Here is a 16,665-nt window from a genome sequence, read left to right as displayed (position 1 = left end):
TCTTTACTTAGTACCTTAAAAGCTTAACTTACTTTTGCATTTTGGTAACGATGGGAACCACTGACTGGTTAAGTTGCATGTCACTGTAGATGGTCCTTCCATTTTGTATCCAGGTTTACAGCTGTATGTCACCACAGCATTGAGTCTGTGTGGAGGCCGAGAACCACTCTCGTACTGACCATTTTCAATCACAGGATCTTTACACTCAACCCCTTAAAGCAAATGGAAAGGCAAGACAAGCCAAGGCAAATTTAATTGTATTGCACATTTCTGTACAAAGACAATACCAAGTGCTTTACATGATTAAAATATAGGAAAATAAAACAGAATAAAAGCAAGATGGAATAAACTGTAGAAACAAAAAACATGGGAGAATAGAAACTAAAACCAGAAACTAAAAACAGTTGGACTACAAAGTTGAACTAATGATGTTTTAGTAAAACAGTTTAACTAGAACAGTCGAAGGCAACCCTAAAGAAATGTGTTTTTAATCTTGATTTAAAAGAACTCAGGGTTTCAGCATTTTTCAGTTTTCTGGAAGTTTGTTCCAGATCAGTGGAGCATAGGAACTAAATGCTGCTTCTCCATGTCTGGTTCTGGTTCTGGTTCTGCAGAGCAGGCTGGAGCCAGAAGACCTGAATGGTCTGGATGGTTGATGCACTGATAACAAGTCTGTGATGTATTTAGGTGCTAATTCAGGGATTTATAGACTAACAGAAGGATTTTAAAGTCTATTCTCTGAGATACAGGGAGCCAGTGGAAGAACTTTAGAATTGGGGTGATGTTCTCTACTTCCTTAGTCTTAGTGAGGATGCGGGCAGCAGCGTTCTGGATCAACTGCAAAGAGAAAGAAATATTATTGTAACAACAGCAGTCGGTCATAATTAGGGTATACAACGTTAGACTATAAACAGCACAACACCTACAGACACCGGTTGGAGGGGCAGAGGAGAAATTCCTGTCTTCAGAGCAGGTTAATTCTCTTGGTCCATTAAGTACTTAAGTACTGCTCCTGAACACATTTACTGAGATTAAGTATTTAACACAAACTTTAAAACAATCCTATTGTTTTCTGTTCCGTGTCCTTTAGTATTTTAAAAGCTTAACTTACTTTTGCATTTTGGTAACGATGGGAACCACTGACTGTTTAAGTTGCATGTCACTGTAGATGGTCCTTCCATTTTGTATCCAGGTTTACAGCTGTATGTCACCACAGCATTGAGTCTGTGTGGAGGCCGAGAACCACTCTCGTACTGACTATTTTCAATCACAGGATCTTTACACTCAACCCCTTAAAGCAAATGGAAAGAGAAATATTATTGTAACAACAGCAGTCAGTCATAATTAGGGTATGCAACCTTAGACTATAAACAGCACAACACCTACACACACCGGTTGGCGGGGCAGAGGAGAAATTCCTGTCTTCAGAGCAGGTTAATTCTCTTGCTCAATTAAGTACTTAGACTTTGTTGCAGGAGTTTTGCACTTTTCTTAGACTCGAAACACATTTCAACTCATTTCAATTTCTAATAAAATGAGATGAATCACAAACCTTCACAAGTTGGCAGCCTGCCCATCCATCCCTCCACCTCACATCTGAGTACTGCTGATCCTCCGACTGCATTGTAACTAATCAGTTTGGGGGAAATCAAAAGCAAATACGTTTAACTTAGCAAATTCATTCAACAACGCTGACCGACACGCAAACAGAACCGCTTTAATTTCACAGCAAAAATTTTAAACCATCCAGACTCCTAAAGTCTACAGGTACATTTTTAAATTTCACAGCAAAATGCAGATAGATGCTCCTCCTTTAGTGATGCGGTGAAGCCGGTGACAAAAATTGCCACACAATCACTTAAGACTAAAAGGTTCATGCAACTGACAATGACTCCAAGTTGTTATCCTTAGAGATTATTCTACAGATTGGTGAATAATGGATATTTTTCCAAAAATAAAACTGTTTACATATACAACAGGTACATTTTTCATGAAAGACAAAAAGTTATATTTGCTACCAACCCTGGGTCACACTGAACCTTAGCCGTATCACCAAATTGAGTCCCGTCTGTATATATAACTTCACCATAATCCACTTCTGGAAGAGGGCCACAGCTCTTCCCTGTAACAAAAAGAACAATTACACTCTTAAACTGCAATTTATCGCACGTTGCTACTGAAAAGATTATCTGGAAAATACAGAAAATTAATAAAGTAGTAAATAGAATACTAACTTCTTTATTAATTACTTTTAGGTAGGGAAATATTATTTACTTTTGAGCATATTACAATTTTAAATCGTCAGTGAAATAATTCTGCTACTGTAATTAGATGATATTCACTCTCGCATCTCAGCTGCACAGCACTCCAGTGGCCAGCAGTGCATGTGATGGTTGAAGATCCTCCAGCAGGTGTGTAGCCAGGATGACAGGAAAAAGCAACAGTGGCTCCATCTGCAAATGTTGTCTGAGTGATGTAATCGGGTTTCAAATCCATGTTGGGTCCTCCAAAGGGTTTAGAGCATTGTTGAGCTGCAAATTATGTTTTAGAAATAATAGCATTAGTTTCCAATAAGAGGAGATGAATCACCACCCTTCACAAGTTTGCAGCCTGCCCGTCCATCCCTCGTACTTACATCCGAGTACTGCTGATCCCCCGACTGGAACGTAGGTAATCACTTTGGGGGAAATCAAAAGCAAATACGTTTAATTTAACAAATTAATTGAACAACACTGACCGACAAGCAAACTGAATGAACTGCTGTTTTTATTCCACAGCAAAAAACTTTAACCTGGCAGATTCATAAAGTCTACAGGTACATTTTTAAATTTCACACAAAATGGATTTTATAGTGTGAGAATTTGTTTAACAAAGAGAGAAAATTGAGAAGCAGCCAATAATAAAATAGATCCTGTCACTTCTCTATAACAACCAAGAAGGTTGAGCATCAGCTAATCCACTAAACTTAATTAATTTTCAGCACATTTTAAATTACAGTTGTTTTGGTTAGGGATTCTTCTGTAACATTGAGGTGCTTGGTAACACGGAGGAAAGATTTCAGCAATTATCTTAGCGCAGTATGTTGCTGCCCTCAATCTGGGAAGCATTAAAAGGCTGTTAGCACATATTTTGAAAAGGAAAAAACCTAAAACGGTTTATTTTTTTCACAGGATTGATCTTCCTAATCTTCTTAGCAAGTTTTTAGAAGGTCAGACGTTCAATAGTCAGGACTGCATCTCAGACTCAGCGGGTTTTGGTCAGCACAGAATTACCACTAAATTCTTTGAAAGCATAACAAAAAAAAAACTCTGGAGTCAAGTATTTTGAAGGAAAAAGATTTAAGAACAATTGTTGGATCCTAATGCATCTGTCCTGTTGAAAAAATAAACAGCACATCAGGACAAACAGGGAACACTAAATGTCAAGCATATCAGGAGAATGACACTTTAGGCTTGTCTTATAGATACCAATCATTTGCATTTTACAGTCATTTGAACACTCTCCCACTTGTTCGTATTCCAAGATATTTCAAAAAGACCAAATGCGGGGCCATCTAAGAGCTGAAAACAGTTATTCACTGAACAGCAACAACTCCACAAGAAACCAACAGAAAAGTTAAAGAATCAAAATGCTGTAATGCAAAAGTCCAGAACTCAGCAGATTGTAATGGTGAGTTCACACCGAATGTGAATGAGACAGTCTCAGTGGTAGGGCTGCACAATTAACCACATTTTCAATATAATCGCAATTTAAAAAAACGCAATTTCCAAATCGCAGAGGTCTGCAATTTTTGGTTATATAACAATTTGTGAATCAGACACGTCCTTTAGCTGTGGGTAACATGTTTAAAGTGGGTTTGCCTCCACATGGAAAGGAAGACAATAAAATTAGATTATCTCACGACTGCAACTACTTGTTTTAGAGTTTATATATTCATACTGTTTTAACAGAAATGTTCAGTAATCTCACCATAGTATTAAGTTCTGGTCAATCAGTTTATTGTTTGTTGGTTGCACTTTATGTTCAACAAAGATTGATATCCAATTAAATTAAAAGCTGTTCTCTTGAATAACATTCTGATTAATAAAAACATTAAAAGTTCTTGTTTTAAATAGTCCTTGTTTACAAACATCTTTATCTAGAGGCCATTTTTTTTGGGTTGTGGTTAATGCAGAGAAATGTCAAAAACACATCGCAATTTTGGTAGAAATATATCGTTGGCAGAACGCAATCATTTCTGCTCTGAGTTGAGACACAGTGGGTCTTTTAGCCCCTAATCTGCGCAGCGATGAAACAGATTGATTTGTTGTTTGTATATGTTTAAAGAACATAATAAATTACACTGAAAAAAAATGCATTAAATCGCTATATCAAGATAAAAAATGACAATTAGATTATTTTCCAAAATTGTTCAGCCCTACTCAGTGGGGATCTATATATTATCCCTATGCAAAAGGTGCGGTCAGGAGCATCTAAGCGGCCCGCGGTGCTCTCCGCGTGGTCCGAGAGAAGCGGTGACTTTCGCTGGAGTTCCAAAAATCTGAACCCTTCTGTCAAATTGGGTAGCAGCAACAAATCAGGGACTGGTTGTTGGTGTGACACACGGTGAAGAAGTGCAGCAGAGATGTTACTTTTTTCAAACAAAACGGGTCGTAAAAGTTGTAAAAAGGATATCGTCACTGTACCCATAATTCCTGACATTAAAAAAAACAATATTCTAAATTTAACAGCCAGTGCTCGTATTCACAAGGAATCCCAGGACTAAAAGTAGCTCTTAGAGACGTCATTTAAAGAAAATTCTTTGAGATATTTTTTTTAGAATTTTACCTCGGTAGGAAAAAAGTTATTCAAAAAGCATCTTGAGCCTCAAGAGAGCTCCTAAGGAGAAAACATTTTGAGAGCAGTGAGGACTAAAGCGCTTTGGGTGGTCAGCATGACTGGAAAAGCGCTATATAAATTCAGTCCATTTACCATTTACCATTTAAAGATGGTGGAAACAGAGAGAGCTGATTGGCTGATCCACCATCTAAACAGTGGAGGAAATGAGCGCATAAACTTCTATAACAATCAAAAAATGATGAATTTTTTAGATAAGATGACCTTTATGATCTCCATGGGAAGAAATTCATTATTTTCAGAGAGAGGACAGGTTAAAGGTGCGGCTCCAGTAATATTGAGAATAAATAGACAAATAATAGGAAAGACACTGAATTATCATCAATAAAAAAAGGGGGAATTGTACAGAGTATAGTGCAGAGAAATTATTATTTACAGAGGTGCTCTCAATAATAAACATTTTTGAACAAATGGAAGGAAAATACGTACATAAACACTCTAAACAAGATGAAAGAGAAGAAAGTATTTTGTGTATTGTGCGTGACTGTCAGTAGCCTAAACGGTCTTCCAGATGTGTTTGTGTGATGCTTTCTCCTCTCTCGCTTTTGATCGATGCACGGGGCGCTTCTCACTTTCCAGCCTGCAGCACAACAGCACCAAGACACGTAGAGAAAAAGGCGCCTTGATCAGCAGCAGGGTGCTTCAAAGTCCGCTTATTTACGCCGTGATCCAGGGATCAATTTGCCTTTCACCACTCCTCTATTCTACCTCCAGAACTGTGCGGACAGAGGCGCTCCTCTCGTTTTTTTCCACCTTTTTTTCTCCAATTTATGTCGGTCGTTTTGCAACCGCTTTATACAAGCAGGCAGTCCCAGTAAAATGCTGAAAGGTGAGTGCACATTAATATCAACGAGATGACGTGGGAAAATGACAGGCAAATTAAAAAGTGATGACGCAAATAAGGTGTGTTCAAACATTTTGATGTTGTGTGACAATTATTTAATTTTGTTAAATCTCACCATCATGCCACACATTTCTTAATCCAGTCTAATCTGCTATTTCTCTTCTTTGATTACTAGGAGTGCATTTGTGTTGTTGTTTTTTTCCTTTTACTATCAGCCAATCACAGCTCTTAGAGAACATCACACCTAGCAATGAGGTCAACCAGACGTCCTCACCAAGATAAAAGTTTCTGTCATTTCCTTACTCAGAGTTGTTCTCAGCAACTCTGAATCACTCTGAAGCTAAAACTCCTAGGTGGGATCTTTTTTCAGGCTAAAATAGGAGCTGTCTGAGAGGACTCTGAGAATCTTTGTGAATACGGACACTGGAGTTCAGCATTTGAAGCAAAAACTTTTTGTGAAAAAGAAAACAAAACAACTTTCAACTTTCTTTTTATCCAAAAAGGAAACAGCACATCCCGCCACAGTTGAACTATCGAGCCTAAACCAAACGACAAATCTGCAAATGAGAAACAAGAAGTCAAAACTCCTCTGTCCTCTTTGTTCTGCCTGACTGTTGAAAAACTCCCATTCACAAAAAAAAAAAAAAAAAAATTGCAATGAAAAAAAGAATATAGTTGCAAAAACTATTTTGTCAAATGTTTGTTTTCTCTACTATTCTATAATGAAAAAGAACATTCTGCAGGCTGATTCTGTCCTGCTTTTTCAAACAAGCAGCTCACTTGAAGCACTAAAACTCTCTGCTCCTGAACACATTTACTGAGATTAAGTATTTAAAAGAATCCGATTGTTTTCTATTGTTAGCCTTGTTCCGTGTCCTTTAGTATTTTAAAAGCTTAACTTACTTTTGCATTTTGGTAACGATGGGAACCACTGACTGGTTAAGTTGCACGTCACTGTAGATGGTCCTTCCATTGTGTATCCAGCTTTACAGCTGTATGTCACCACAGCATTGAGTCTGTGTGGAGGCCGAGAACCACTCTCGTACTGACCATTTTCAATCACAGGATCTTTACACTCAACCCCTTAAAGCAAATGGAAAGAGAAATATCATTGTAACAACAGCAGTCAGTCATAATTAGGGTATACAACCTTAGATTATAAACAGCACAACACCTACACACACCGGTTGGCGGGGCAGAGGAGAAATTCCCGTCTTCAGAGCAGGTTAACTCTCTTGCTCAATTAAGTACTTAGATTTTGTTGCAGGAGTTTTGCACTTTTCTTAGACTCTAAACACATTTCAACTCATTTCAATTTCTAATAAAATGAGATGAATCACAAACCTTCACAAGTTGGCAGCCTGCCCATCCATCCCTCCACCTCACATCTGAGTACTGCTGATCCTCCGACTGCATTGTAACTAATCAGTTTGGGGGAAATCAAAAGCAAATACGTTTAACTTAGCAAATTCATTCAACAACGCTGACCGACATGCAAACAGAACCGCTTTAATTTCACAGCAAAAATTTTTAACCATCCAGACTCCTAAAGTCTACAGGTACATTTTTAAATTTCACAGCAAAATGCAGATAGATGCTCCTCCTTTAGTGATGCGGTGAAGCCGGTGTCAAAAATTGCCACACAATCACTTAAGACTAAAAGGTTCATGCAACTGACAATGACTCCAAGTTGTTATCCTTAGAGATTATTCTACAGATTGGTGAATAATGGATATTTTTCCAGAAATAAAACTGTTTACATATACAACAGGTACATTTTTCATGAAAGACAAAAAGTTATATTTGCTACCAACCCTGGGTCACACTGAACCTTAGCCGTATCACCAAATTGAGTCCCGTCTGTATATATAACTTCACTATAATCCACTTCTGGAAGAGGGCCACAGCTCTTCCCTGTACCAAAAAGAACAATTACACTCTTAAACTGCAATTTATCGCACATTGCTACTGAAAAGGTTATCTGGAAAATACAGAAAATTAATAAAGTAGTAAATAGAAGACTAACTACTTCATTAATAACTTTTAGGCAGGGAAAATATTATTTACTTTTGAGCATATTACAATTTTAAATCGTCAGTGAAATAATTCTGCTACTGTCGTTTGTAGAATTGTAAAGTGTAATTAGATGATATTCACTCTCGCATCTCAGCTGCACAGCACTCCACAGGCCAGCGATGCATGTGATGGTTGCAGATCCTCCAGCAGGTGTGTAGCCAGGATGACAGGAAAAAGCAACAGTGGCTCCATCTGCAAATGTTGTCTGAGTGATGTAGTCGGGTTTCAAATCCATGTTGGGTCCTCCGAAGGGTTTAGAGCATTGTTGAGCTGCAAATTTGTGTTTTAGAAATTATATAATTAGTTTAAAGCAGTTCAATGACTGACAGTTTGCACATGCTCAGTGTCCCTGTTTGAACTCACCTTGAGCAGTGACGGAAAAGCCAAGACTGCTGAGCAGAAAAAGGGCAGTGACCCCCATGGCAGGATGTGGAGCGGTAACCCGGTGAAAACGGGCTCTTTTCTGGATAAAAAAATAAATAAAAAAAGAGTGACAAGCAAGCGTTGATAAGAAAGAGTAGTGATGGACAAATTAAGCCTCATGAAGCAATTAGGCTTTCCAACACTTTGCTTTGGAAAAAGGTTCTTTACTCGATGCTTCATTCATCACTCACTAGTGACATCTGCTGGTGAAACTGTAACAGCCTTGTCACTTAGTTGGATCATACTTCCAAAAATTATTAAATGCAATATTGTCACAAAGTTTTCATCAAACTCATGTTTAGTAAGAGGAGAATCAATTAAATCATATTTAATTGTCATGTTTTAATTATTAAAATGATTTGTAGCCAATCTAATCCTTGACCATCAGTGGTTGTACTGGGTTTTCTTTTATGTCATGGACTTATTTGACAATGAAGATATGTGTTACTTTAGTGTATTGGGAATTGAGTGATTATTGGGGCAGACTGTGTATGCTTTGAGCTTGAAACTTGCTTTCTGAAAAACAGAGTTTGTTTAAAATCATCTCTTCCTGGGAGTTCTAGTTCTTGTTATTAATATTAAGTTACACATAGAGTTTGCCTCTTCCAATGGCTTTTAGTCTGCTTTTGGTTTGTGATTCTGATGTATCTCCTGATCAAACAAAATAAACTTTTGAAACTTTCTGGATTTTAGGTTTAATTGTTTTTATTTAGGAACAGGACGAAGCGGGGCTTCGTCTGACACGTCCCCTTTTTACTCGGTACACGCCTCAAAGTCTTCAGATGTCCCATCACTAAGAAAGAGGTTTAACCAAAACGATCTACCATCAAGGTCTAAATGTTGTTCCATCCGAAATAAGACAGACATAGCCCCATGTTTGACTAAAAAAACTCAGTGGAAACCAAAGCCTGTTTATTTTATTTTCATTATTGTGTTAATAAAGTAAGTAGCCCATCTCATGTAAAGAGACACGTTTCTGAAACAGAAACGCCTCCTTTTATCATCAGCAATTCAACTTAACCGACAATCGAGGCTAACAAAGCCTTGATAAATTAAGATTTCCCCATGGTGTTCAACTGAGACGTAAGATAATACTGCAAACGGCAACATGCAGAAAAAACCCCAACAAATTACGTCATGTTGTTTATCGTCTCGTTTAGAAAACATGGTGGGCGTTAATGCGTCGCTTAAACAGCGGCTTAGATTCATCCTAAATTGGCTTAAATCTTATAAGAAGTCACCAAGATGTCCATAACGCGGTGAAGTTGGTTTGATGTTGGATATTGGACATTCAAGCTCACGGTTGATCCGATTGAGGGCCAGCGTCTCTCAGCTGCTCCGTCCCTCCTCTCACACGCGGTGGTGCAGTTAGGGACCGTCAACAAATCTTTGAACCAAGCACTCTTGAGAAACAAAAATTAATAAATCCCTTATCTTGTGACCAGCTAAGATGAAACTAATATAAATTGATGCCAATAGATAACATCTGGAACTCACACTTGTTTTTATTCAATTTTAAGATATTTTCAAATTTTTAAGATATTTTTAAAGACAAAGAATTTAATATTTCTTCAATGGCCTTCAGGTCATGTGACCCACTGACTCCAAATCTGTGTGAAATTGTTCTACTATTTTTGCCAGATGGGGCACACTCATTTCTATTGCATTTTAAGCCTTTGTTTATTTTTAAAGATTTTTTATAATACAAATTATTGACATTTCTTCAATAGCCTCCAGGTCATGTGACCCGCTCACCAAATTATTTGTAAAATTGTTCTTCTACATTAGCCTGATGAGGCACACTCATTCTTTTTCCATTTTAAGCCTTTGTTTATTTTGAAAGATTTTTTATAATAAAATAACTGATATTGATATAGCTTCATATTAGCAAAATATTACTGTGAAGTATTAATTTTGAACATTGTTTATCGAGTACAAAGTTTGCATATTAGTTGCACAATGGATAGTTCCAGCCAGACCCGGCTGCAGGAAGAAATTAAAGGGGGGTGGGGGGTTCTATTTTTTCAGGGGGGCACACTTTTTCGTTAAACAAATCTAAAGAAAACTAACAAAAACAATAGTGTAGTGCTGTGTCCATTCAAATAACTCAAAAGTCAATTGTAAATAAGTGTAAACATAATCACTGTTGTCAGGCTGAACATTGACTGACGTAAACATTCATACTAGGAGAGGCAACTACTGCAAACAGGGATCACAGGGATCAAAACAAAGCATGTTACCCTTCTCCGTACATGTAATCTGTGTGTGTGTGTTAACTGTGGCGTTATATTTGTGCCTTTGACTTGAGTGCACAGGAACGAATCCGAGCGCACCGTGAGACAGGTTTTCAGCATTGAAACATCACATGCGAGCGCTCAACACTGATAAATTCTTCTCAACCCACTGTCCTGGCGCTCGGTTCCATCTCTGCTTGCGCGCTCGACCTGCTCATTCCACGCTCAACACCAGCTGTGCGCTCGCTTGGCCGTTTCTCAACTCACGACCATGACCTGGATGACTGAGAATCTTCACCAGCATATTGGTATCTGATCCATTAAAAATTTCCTGTATTGGTATCGGGTGCGCCCCCGGCTGTCGGGAAGTTTGAACAACAACTCTTAATGCATCACGTGACTTTTGGCAGAAATTTGCCGCAGAGGGTGTGGAATTGTTTCGTACTCGAGCAGAGGCTGTTTTGTGCAAGCAGAGAACGGTTTATACTCGGGGAAAACTTATAAATTATATTTTGAGTGCAACGTTTGGGAACAGTTTGCAAAACAAGTTTTATTTGTGTGCAACATATTTCTGTGTGTACAAGATTTTGGCAGGAAACTATCTCCATAATACCTGCAGGCCAAGCCAGCAGCAAATGGGGCCCTGTAGGAACGCCCAGACACACCCCTGTGGGAGGTCCGACAATGAGGTACTTCATATCCGACAGTGTGGGCGTGTTGTTCGCGCAAACGATTATTGGTTTGTTGATTTGCCACTTCAATACTTATATTTTCCCAACATCTTCTTCATTCTCGCTGGATTTACCTTCTGTGATTGTCCTGCTGATTCCCCTGAACACCTTTTTTACTTGTCCTATCTCAAGTACATTCTGGAGAGACATCAAAGAATGGTTACGTTGAAACTGACAAATATTCCACAGTTTTCAGTCAACCATATTGCGTACTATGTTGATGGTCTTGATAATCAAACGTCTGATGTGGTAAATATTGTTTTCTTGCCAGCGAAGTATTACATACACTGCTGTACACTGGGAAAAACATGCACATTTCCATCTACTCAAGCATTGTTACTTTAATGCAATTGTTTCATGTTAGTAGGGTCATGAAACAATTGTGTTAAAGTAAGTAAATATGCCTAAGTAGTTGCAATTGTGCATGGAATCTTTGAGTGGATAGCTGATGGCATGGCTCAGCGCTACTGGTACAGATCGGCTAGTGACAAGCCCATAGAAATTATATACGTAGAAGCCTCGTTGGGCGGGGACTGCCCATGCCGCGGAAACGTCAGAGCGTCCACCATGTTGAATGTGGCAAATCTGCTGTTAGACGCAGACACTTAAACAGTATCAGAGGGACTTTAATATCAGAATATACTTTGTATTCGTAATGTTTTTATTTATGTAATATTACAAGTTTATTTTCGTATCCTTTTGGTTTCATATTCCTGACTTTATTCTCGTAAAGAATAAAAATAATTAAAATAATCGAACCTGTCCTTATTACGCCAGGACTAAAATAGTTCTGTAAACTAAGTATTCTGGGAATACTCCCCCTTAATTCTCATAGTATGACGTTTTTCTCATAATATTACTGCTTTTCTCTTTTTTTACTTTATTCTCCTATGAGTTTTTTTCAAAATATTAGTAATTTTATCTCCTTAATATTCCCCCAAAAAGTCTGTTCCTAATCTGTGTCTGTACCATATCTTACAAGGTTTTTACAGTTTTATGAAATAATGAAGACCACAATGTTTAGATTCAACCAATAGATTTTTCTATTCATAACACACACACACACACACACACACACACACACACACACACATTATATATATATATATATATATATATATATATATATATATATATATATATATATATATATATATATATATATATATATATATATATATATATATATATATATATATATATATATATATGCACATCTATATCTAAAAACATCATTCAATAGCTCTGTGTTGTGCCAATCTCTATCAATTACTTTGTATGTATTTCTTTACCAGTATAAGCTACATGTATGTCTTTCTATCTAAATACTAAAGCCTATGTGGCTTCTCCTGCTTTCTTCGACATTGTGTTCATTGTAATAAACGGCGACTAGAGGGCGCTATAATCCACCTGTTTCTGTTTGACAGCCATAAAAACAAATAATCTTTAAACTAGATAAATAAATTTATTAAATAAATAAATTATTAATTAAATTATTTTAAAAATGCTGTCATTGTGCATGACAAATGTGTAAAGATGTTAAACATGTTTAAGTTCTTTTTATTAAAACACAACTGAAACAACAGGAGCTGATGATAATATTGGGGTCAATCCTGCTCCTGTACAAAAAAAAAAAAAAAAAATACTGTCAAAGCTTGCTTTTATTGCAGCAGCTGCTAAATTGTGCTAAGAACCTCCCTTGGACACCAGAAAGGCTTCTTCCCTTTCTAATTTTAAATTCCTTCTTACGTAAAACCCATTTCTTCTCCCTGACCTTTGACGCCATCAGAGATTTTGATTTTCAATTTGTTTTTGAATCTAGGTTTAATTTAAATTTTTATGCCAATCTGTAGAATTGTTTTATTATTTTAATACACAGTTGTTTCATTTATTTTTAGATAATAATAATTTTTATTATTTGTTTATAATTATGTTGTGTGACTGCTAATTCATATACTCTGTTTATAGTACTTTGGCTTTTTGAGTGTTTAAAATGCTTTATAAATAAAGCTGGTATGGTAGACTTCTTCAGTGAGAAAAAAAAAGATATACAACAGATACAACAGCTAAATCTTTAAAGTATCTCCAACAGTCAGACAGTCTGCATAAGTAGAAGTTGTTGCTGTGAAAACTTATAAGCAAATTGTTCCCATTCAGGAGGAGAAGTTGCACAATGACCTTTGCAGCTCTCTCTATACTGTCAGTGCACACATCCTTTGCAGCTGTACTGTCTGCATATAGGGATACAGTGATATTTATTATTGATTTCATTTCCGACAAGATGGGATTAAATCAAATATCAAATAAAATGTTTGTATTAGGAAAAAGGTTACATTTTATCAGAGCTCTTTATAGTAAATTGTGACTCTCCTCATCCATATGAAAAGACACGGCTCATTGCAGAGTTTTCTTCTTCCAGGCTCTCTGCAGCGGTTTGCATCAGACAGATGAAATCATGACCTGTGATGTAAGCGAGGCTGTCTGAAAAACTGTCTGGTGCACAGGGCACAGAGTACCAGTCAGGGTGGGGTTGTGAAAAAATAAATCTTTGATGTTCCTTCTAAAGCACCATCAGATCCATCATCTTCGAATGGAAAGGAAATGGAACCAGAACAAACCTGACAAGAGAGAGCCGCTCACCTAAACTCACAGACGGGGGAAAGGGGGGAATAATCAGAGAGGCAGCACAGAGATCAAAGATAACCCTGAAGGAGCTGCAGAGCACCACAGCAGAGACTGGAGGATCTGTCCATAGGACCACAATAAGCCGTATGTTCTACACATGCTGGGCTTCATGGAAGAGTAGCCAGAGAGAAAACATTACTTAGTGTTAAAAATAAGAAGGCATGTTTTGACTTCCCAAATATAAGGAGGAAGGTGTTTTGTCCAGATAAGACTGAAATTTTATCTTTCAAGAAAAACGACATGTCTGTTGCAAACCCAACTCATCCCATCATGCCAAGGCCATCACCCCTACAGTGAAACACGGTGGTGGCAGCATCATGCTGTGGGGAGGTTTTCCAGCAGCAGGCGCTGGCAAACTGGTCCGAGTGGAGGGAAAGCTGGATGGTGCTGACTACAGATATATTCTGGAGCTGTCAGTCTGCCTGTGATTTGAGAATGGGAGGTTCACCTTCCAGCTGGACAATGACCAGAAGCATACTGCTGAAGCAATTCCACTTTGATTTGTAGCAAAAGGTGGCTCTGCAAAAGTACTGACTACAGGGGGGTGAGCTGTTATGCACACTGAAGTTTTTTCCCCCCTCTTATTTATTGTTTGCTTCACAATAACAAAATAATCCATCTTTAAAGTTGCAGGAATGTTTTCTAAGTGGAATGGTGCAAAGTCACAAACAATTCATTTTAATTCCAAGTTATGAGAACATGAAAAATACCAAGGGTAATCATCGTTGAGCCAATTTCATATGAGCTAACATTACAATATGAGAATGAAAAATCTGTTTGTGGCGTTTGTGTATATAAAGGGTTTCTTTATATACACAAATGTCCTAGAACGATACTTTAATTTTCTTTTTTTATGGGATTCATTCAGGACATGACCTTAACTCATCTCTTCTTCTGAGGTGTTGCAGCTGCGCTCTCCTCCATCAAGCAGCTGCTGGTCTTCACCACCTGCTGGGACAGTCGGCAGGAGGCTGCCATGTTCCTTACACTGGAAAAAGTGCAGCTAAGATGCGCTTCCAGATGCTCCCCGGAGGAGCAGGAATCATTTTAGCTAAATGCCACAGCCATATGTGTCTCAGATGAGGCATGTATGCATTCAGAGATGTAAAAACAACTTTTATTTTTATTGCAAGCTGCGTTAAATCTATGATCAACTGACTGTCTTGTCGGTCTCGTTTTAAATAAAGCTGCTGTCACACCATTTCCTATCCTGTGGAGTGTGTTGGCATATTGAGAATGTGTCCAAATAGTGAATTTTTGCTCGGTGAGTGAACACATAACACTGGCCAATTACATAAGTTTATAAGAAAACAAAGTAATCAAAAAAGACAATCTCCCTTAACCGCAGACACAGCACAGAACCAACAACTACATCATACCCTGCAGCTCACAGCTGACGTGAATACGACTTAAATTATGCACCAGGGCTATCCCATTTCTGTAAAAAAATTATATAATTGATTAAAAACTGTTCTCATAAAAGAAACATTAAAGTTGTGTGAGTTCAGACCTTCTTAAATGAAGGGGGAAAAACACGTTGGAAACATCTCAAGCGTCCTGTGCAATCTCAAAGTATGTGTGCGTCCCCTAAGTTTTTTCCTATTTTTAATTTTTTTAAAACATTTTTTTTTTTTTACAGGTGACAAAATAAAACTAGTGAGTGTGATGACGATGTTGTTGCACCACCTGCTGGTCCGCCATGTTCATTGCTCTTCAGTGACTCTATCGCAGAAACACGGTCAAACACAGTTACCCAGGGGGGCAAAATGTAAAACTCCAGGGCTAACCATGGCCAACATTTAAAAAAATATATTTTTTATGAATGGTGTGAAATTCATTAGGCAGGAATAAAAATCACTTTTCTCAATACAATTTTTAAATAGAGCACTCAAAAATAAATGTAGTCCAGTTTTAAGCCTCCTTCCAAAAACAACTCTGTGATGATGGAACAGAAAAAGCGTAGGAGGCTCATATTGTATTTTGTAGCGTCTGAACTTCCATGATTTGAGGCTAACTTAGGCACATATTGGGCTTGTAGATGCATATTTGAGCACAGGCAGTCCCAGTCAGCCATTTAATATTTGGGCAAAAGCCTGTCCATCAATTCAGGAAAGCGTAGTGTAAACTGCTTTGACAACATCATGTTGGTTTAACTAGAAACACTCAATGAGCTCAACTACGCTGTTCTAGAGTCTCAAATATTCAAAAATAAAGAGCAGAAGACAGACAAATGACTCAGATTAACTTTAGTCAAACAGAATGCAGGGACAAAAACGAAAAAAATACTAGCTTGAAGTCACTCAGTCCAAAAAAACTGCTCTGCCCCTCTGCAAAGCACCATGGGAGGCAATGACCTCTCTGTGAGTCAAACAGCAAAACAGTTCTTTTAACCAAATGCCAACACATCTTTATGAAATGACAATCATAAACCCCAAATAATAATTTTACATTAAATTTCTCTAATCCCAAATGTAATGTTTGAATCGCAATCCGCTTTAAACCCAGATAAATTCTCAACATGCCCAGATACCAGTGTTGTAGTACTCGAGTCCGAGACTCGAACTCGAGTCCGAGTCATTAGCTAAATTTAGAGACTCGTGACTTGACTTGGACTTGAGCACTGATGACTCGAACTTGGACTCGGACTCCTATATTAAGATCATTCTGACTCGGAAATTGAGAAAAAGACTCAACTTTTTTATATCATTAGGCTATAATTTTAATGTCATTAGAATATTATTTGGTGTATGATTTTAATATCTATTAGTGCAATGTG

At 37.6% G+C, this 16,665-nt stretch overlaps 1 protein-coding gene across 2 annotated transcripts; it reads right to left on the bottom strand.

Annotated features, from left to right (window-relative positions):
* LOC105918648 (membrane cofactor protein) lies at positions 1-9,512 on the bottom strand. 2 transcript variants are annotated; one of them, XM_036142066.1, is made up of 13 exons: positions 9,481-9,512; positions 8,180-8,279; positions 7,898-8,086; positions 7,555-7,654; positions 7,085-7,161; positions 6,644-6,823; positions 2,636-2,677; positions 2,343-2,531; positions 2,023-2,122; positions 1,553-1,629; positions 1,112-1,291; positions 927-1,012; positions 139-212 (listed from the first exon to the last, which is right to left on the bottom strand). In XM_036142066.1, exons 1-12 carry the CDS (start codon positions 9,490-9,492, stop codon positions 975-977), a joined length of 1,284 nt encoding a protein of 427 aa, XP_035997959.1. In that variant the 5' UTR covers positions 9,493-9,512; the 3' UTR covers positions 139-212; positions 927-974. The 2 variants fall into 2 exon arrangements, with proteins under 2 accessions (XP_035997963.1, XP_035997959.1); XM_036142070.1 differs by lacking the exons at positions 927-1,012; positions 1,112-1,291 and having other exon boundaries at positions 1-212.
* Positions 9,513-16,665: the final 7,153 nt, after the last annotated feature.

This window comes from Fundulus heteroclitus, chromosome 1 (assembly GCF_011125445.2).
Source record: "Fundulus heteroclitus isolate FHET01 chromosome 1, MU-UCD_Fhet_4.1, whole genome shotgun sequence".
NCBI lineage: Eukaryota > Metazoa > Chordata > Actinopteri > Cyprinodontiformes > Fundulidae > Fundulus > Fundulus heteroclitus.
This window is presented reverse-complemented; position numbering and strand designations above follow the sequence as displayed.

What these genes read in the sequence shown, in the direction of transcription:
- LOC105918648 (XM_036142066.1), bottom strand. An exon ending in AAGGTTCAGTGTGACCCAGG is followed by an intron (nt 7,162 to 7,554) that starts GTTGGTAGCAAA and finishes CAAACTGATTAG; the next exon opens with TTACAATGCAGTCGGAGGAT. An exon ending in ATCGTTACCAAAATGCAAAA is followed by an intron (nt 1,013 to 1,111) that starts GTAAGTTAAGCT and finishes AAATGTGTTCAG; the next exon opens with GAGCAGTACTTAAGTACTTA.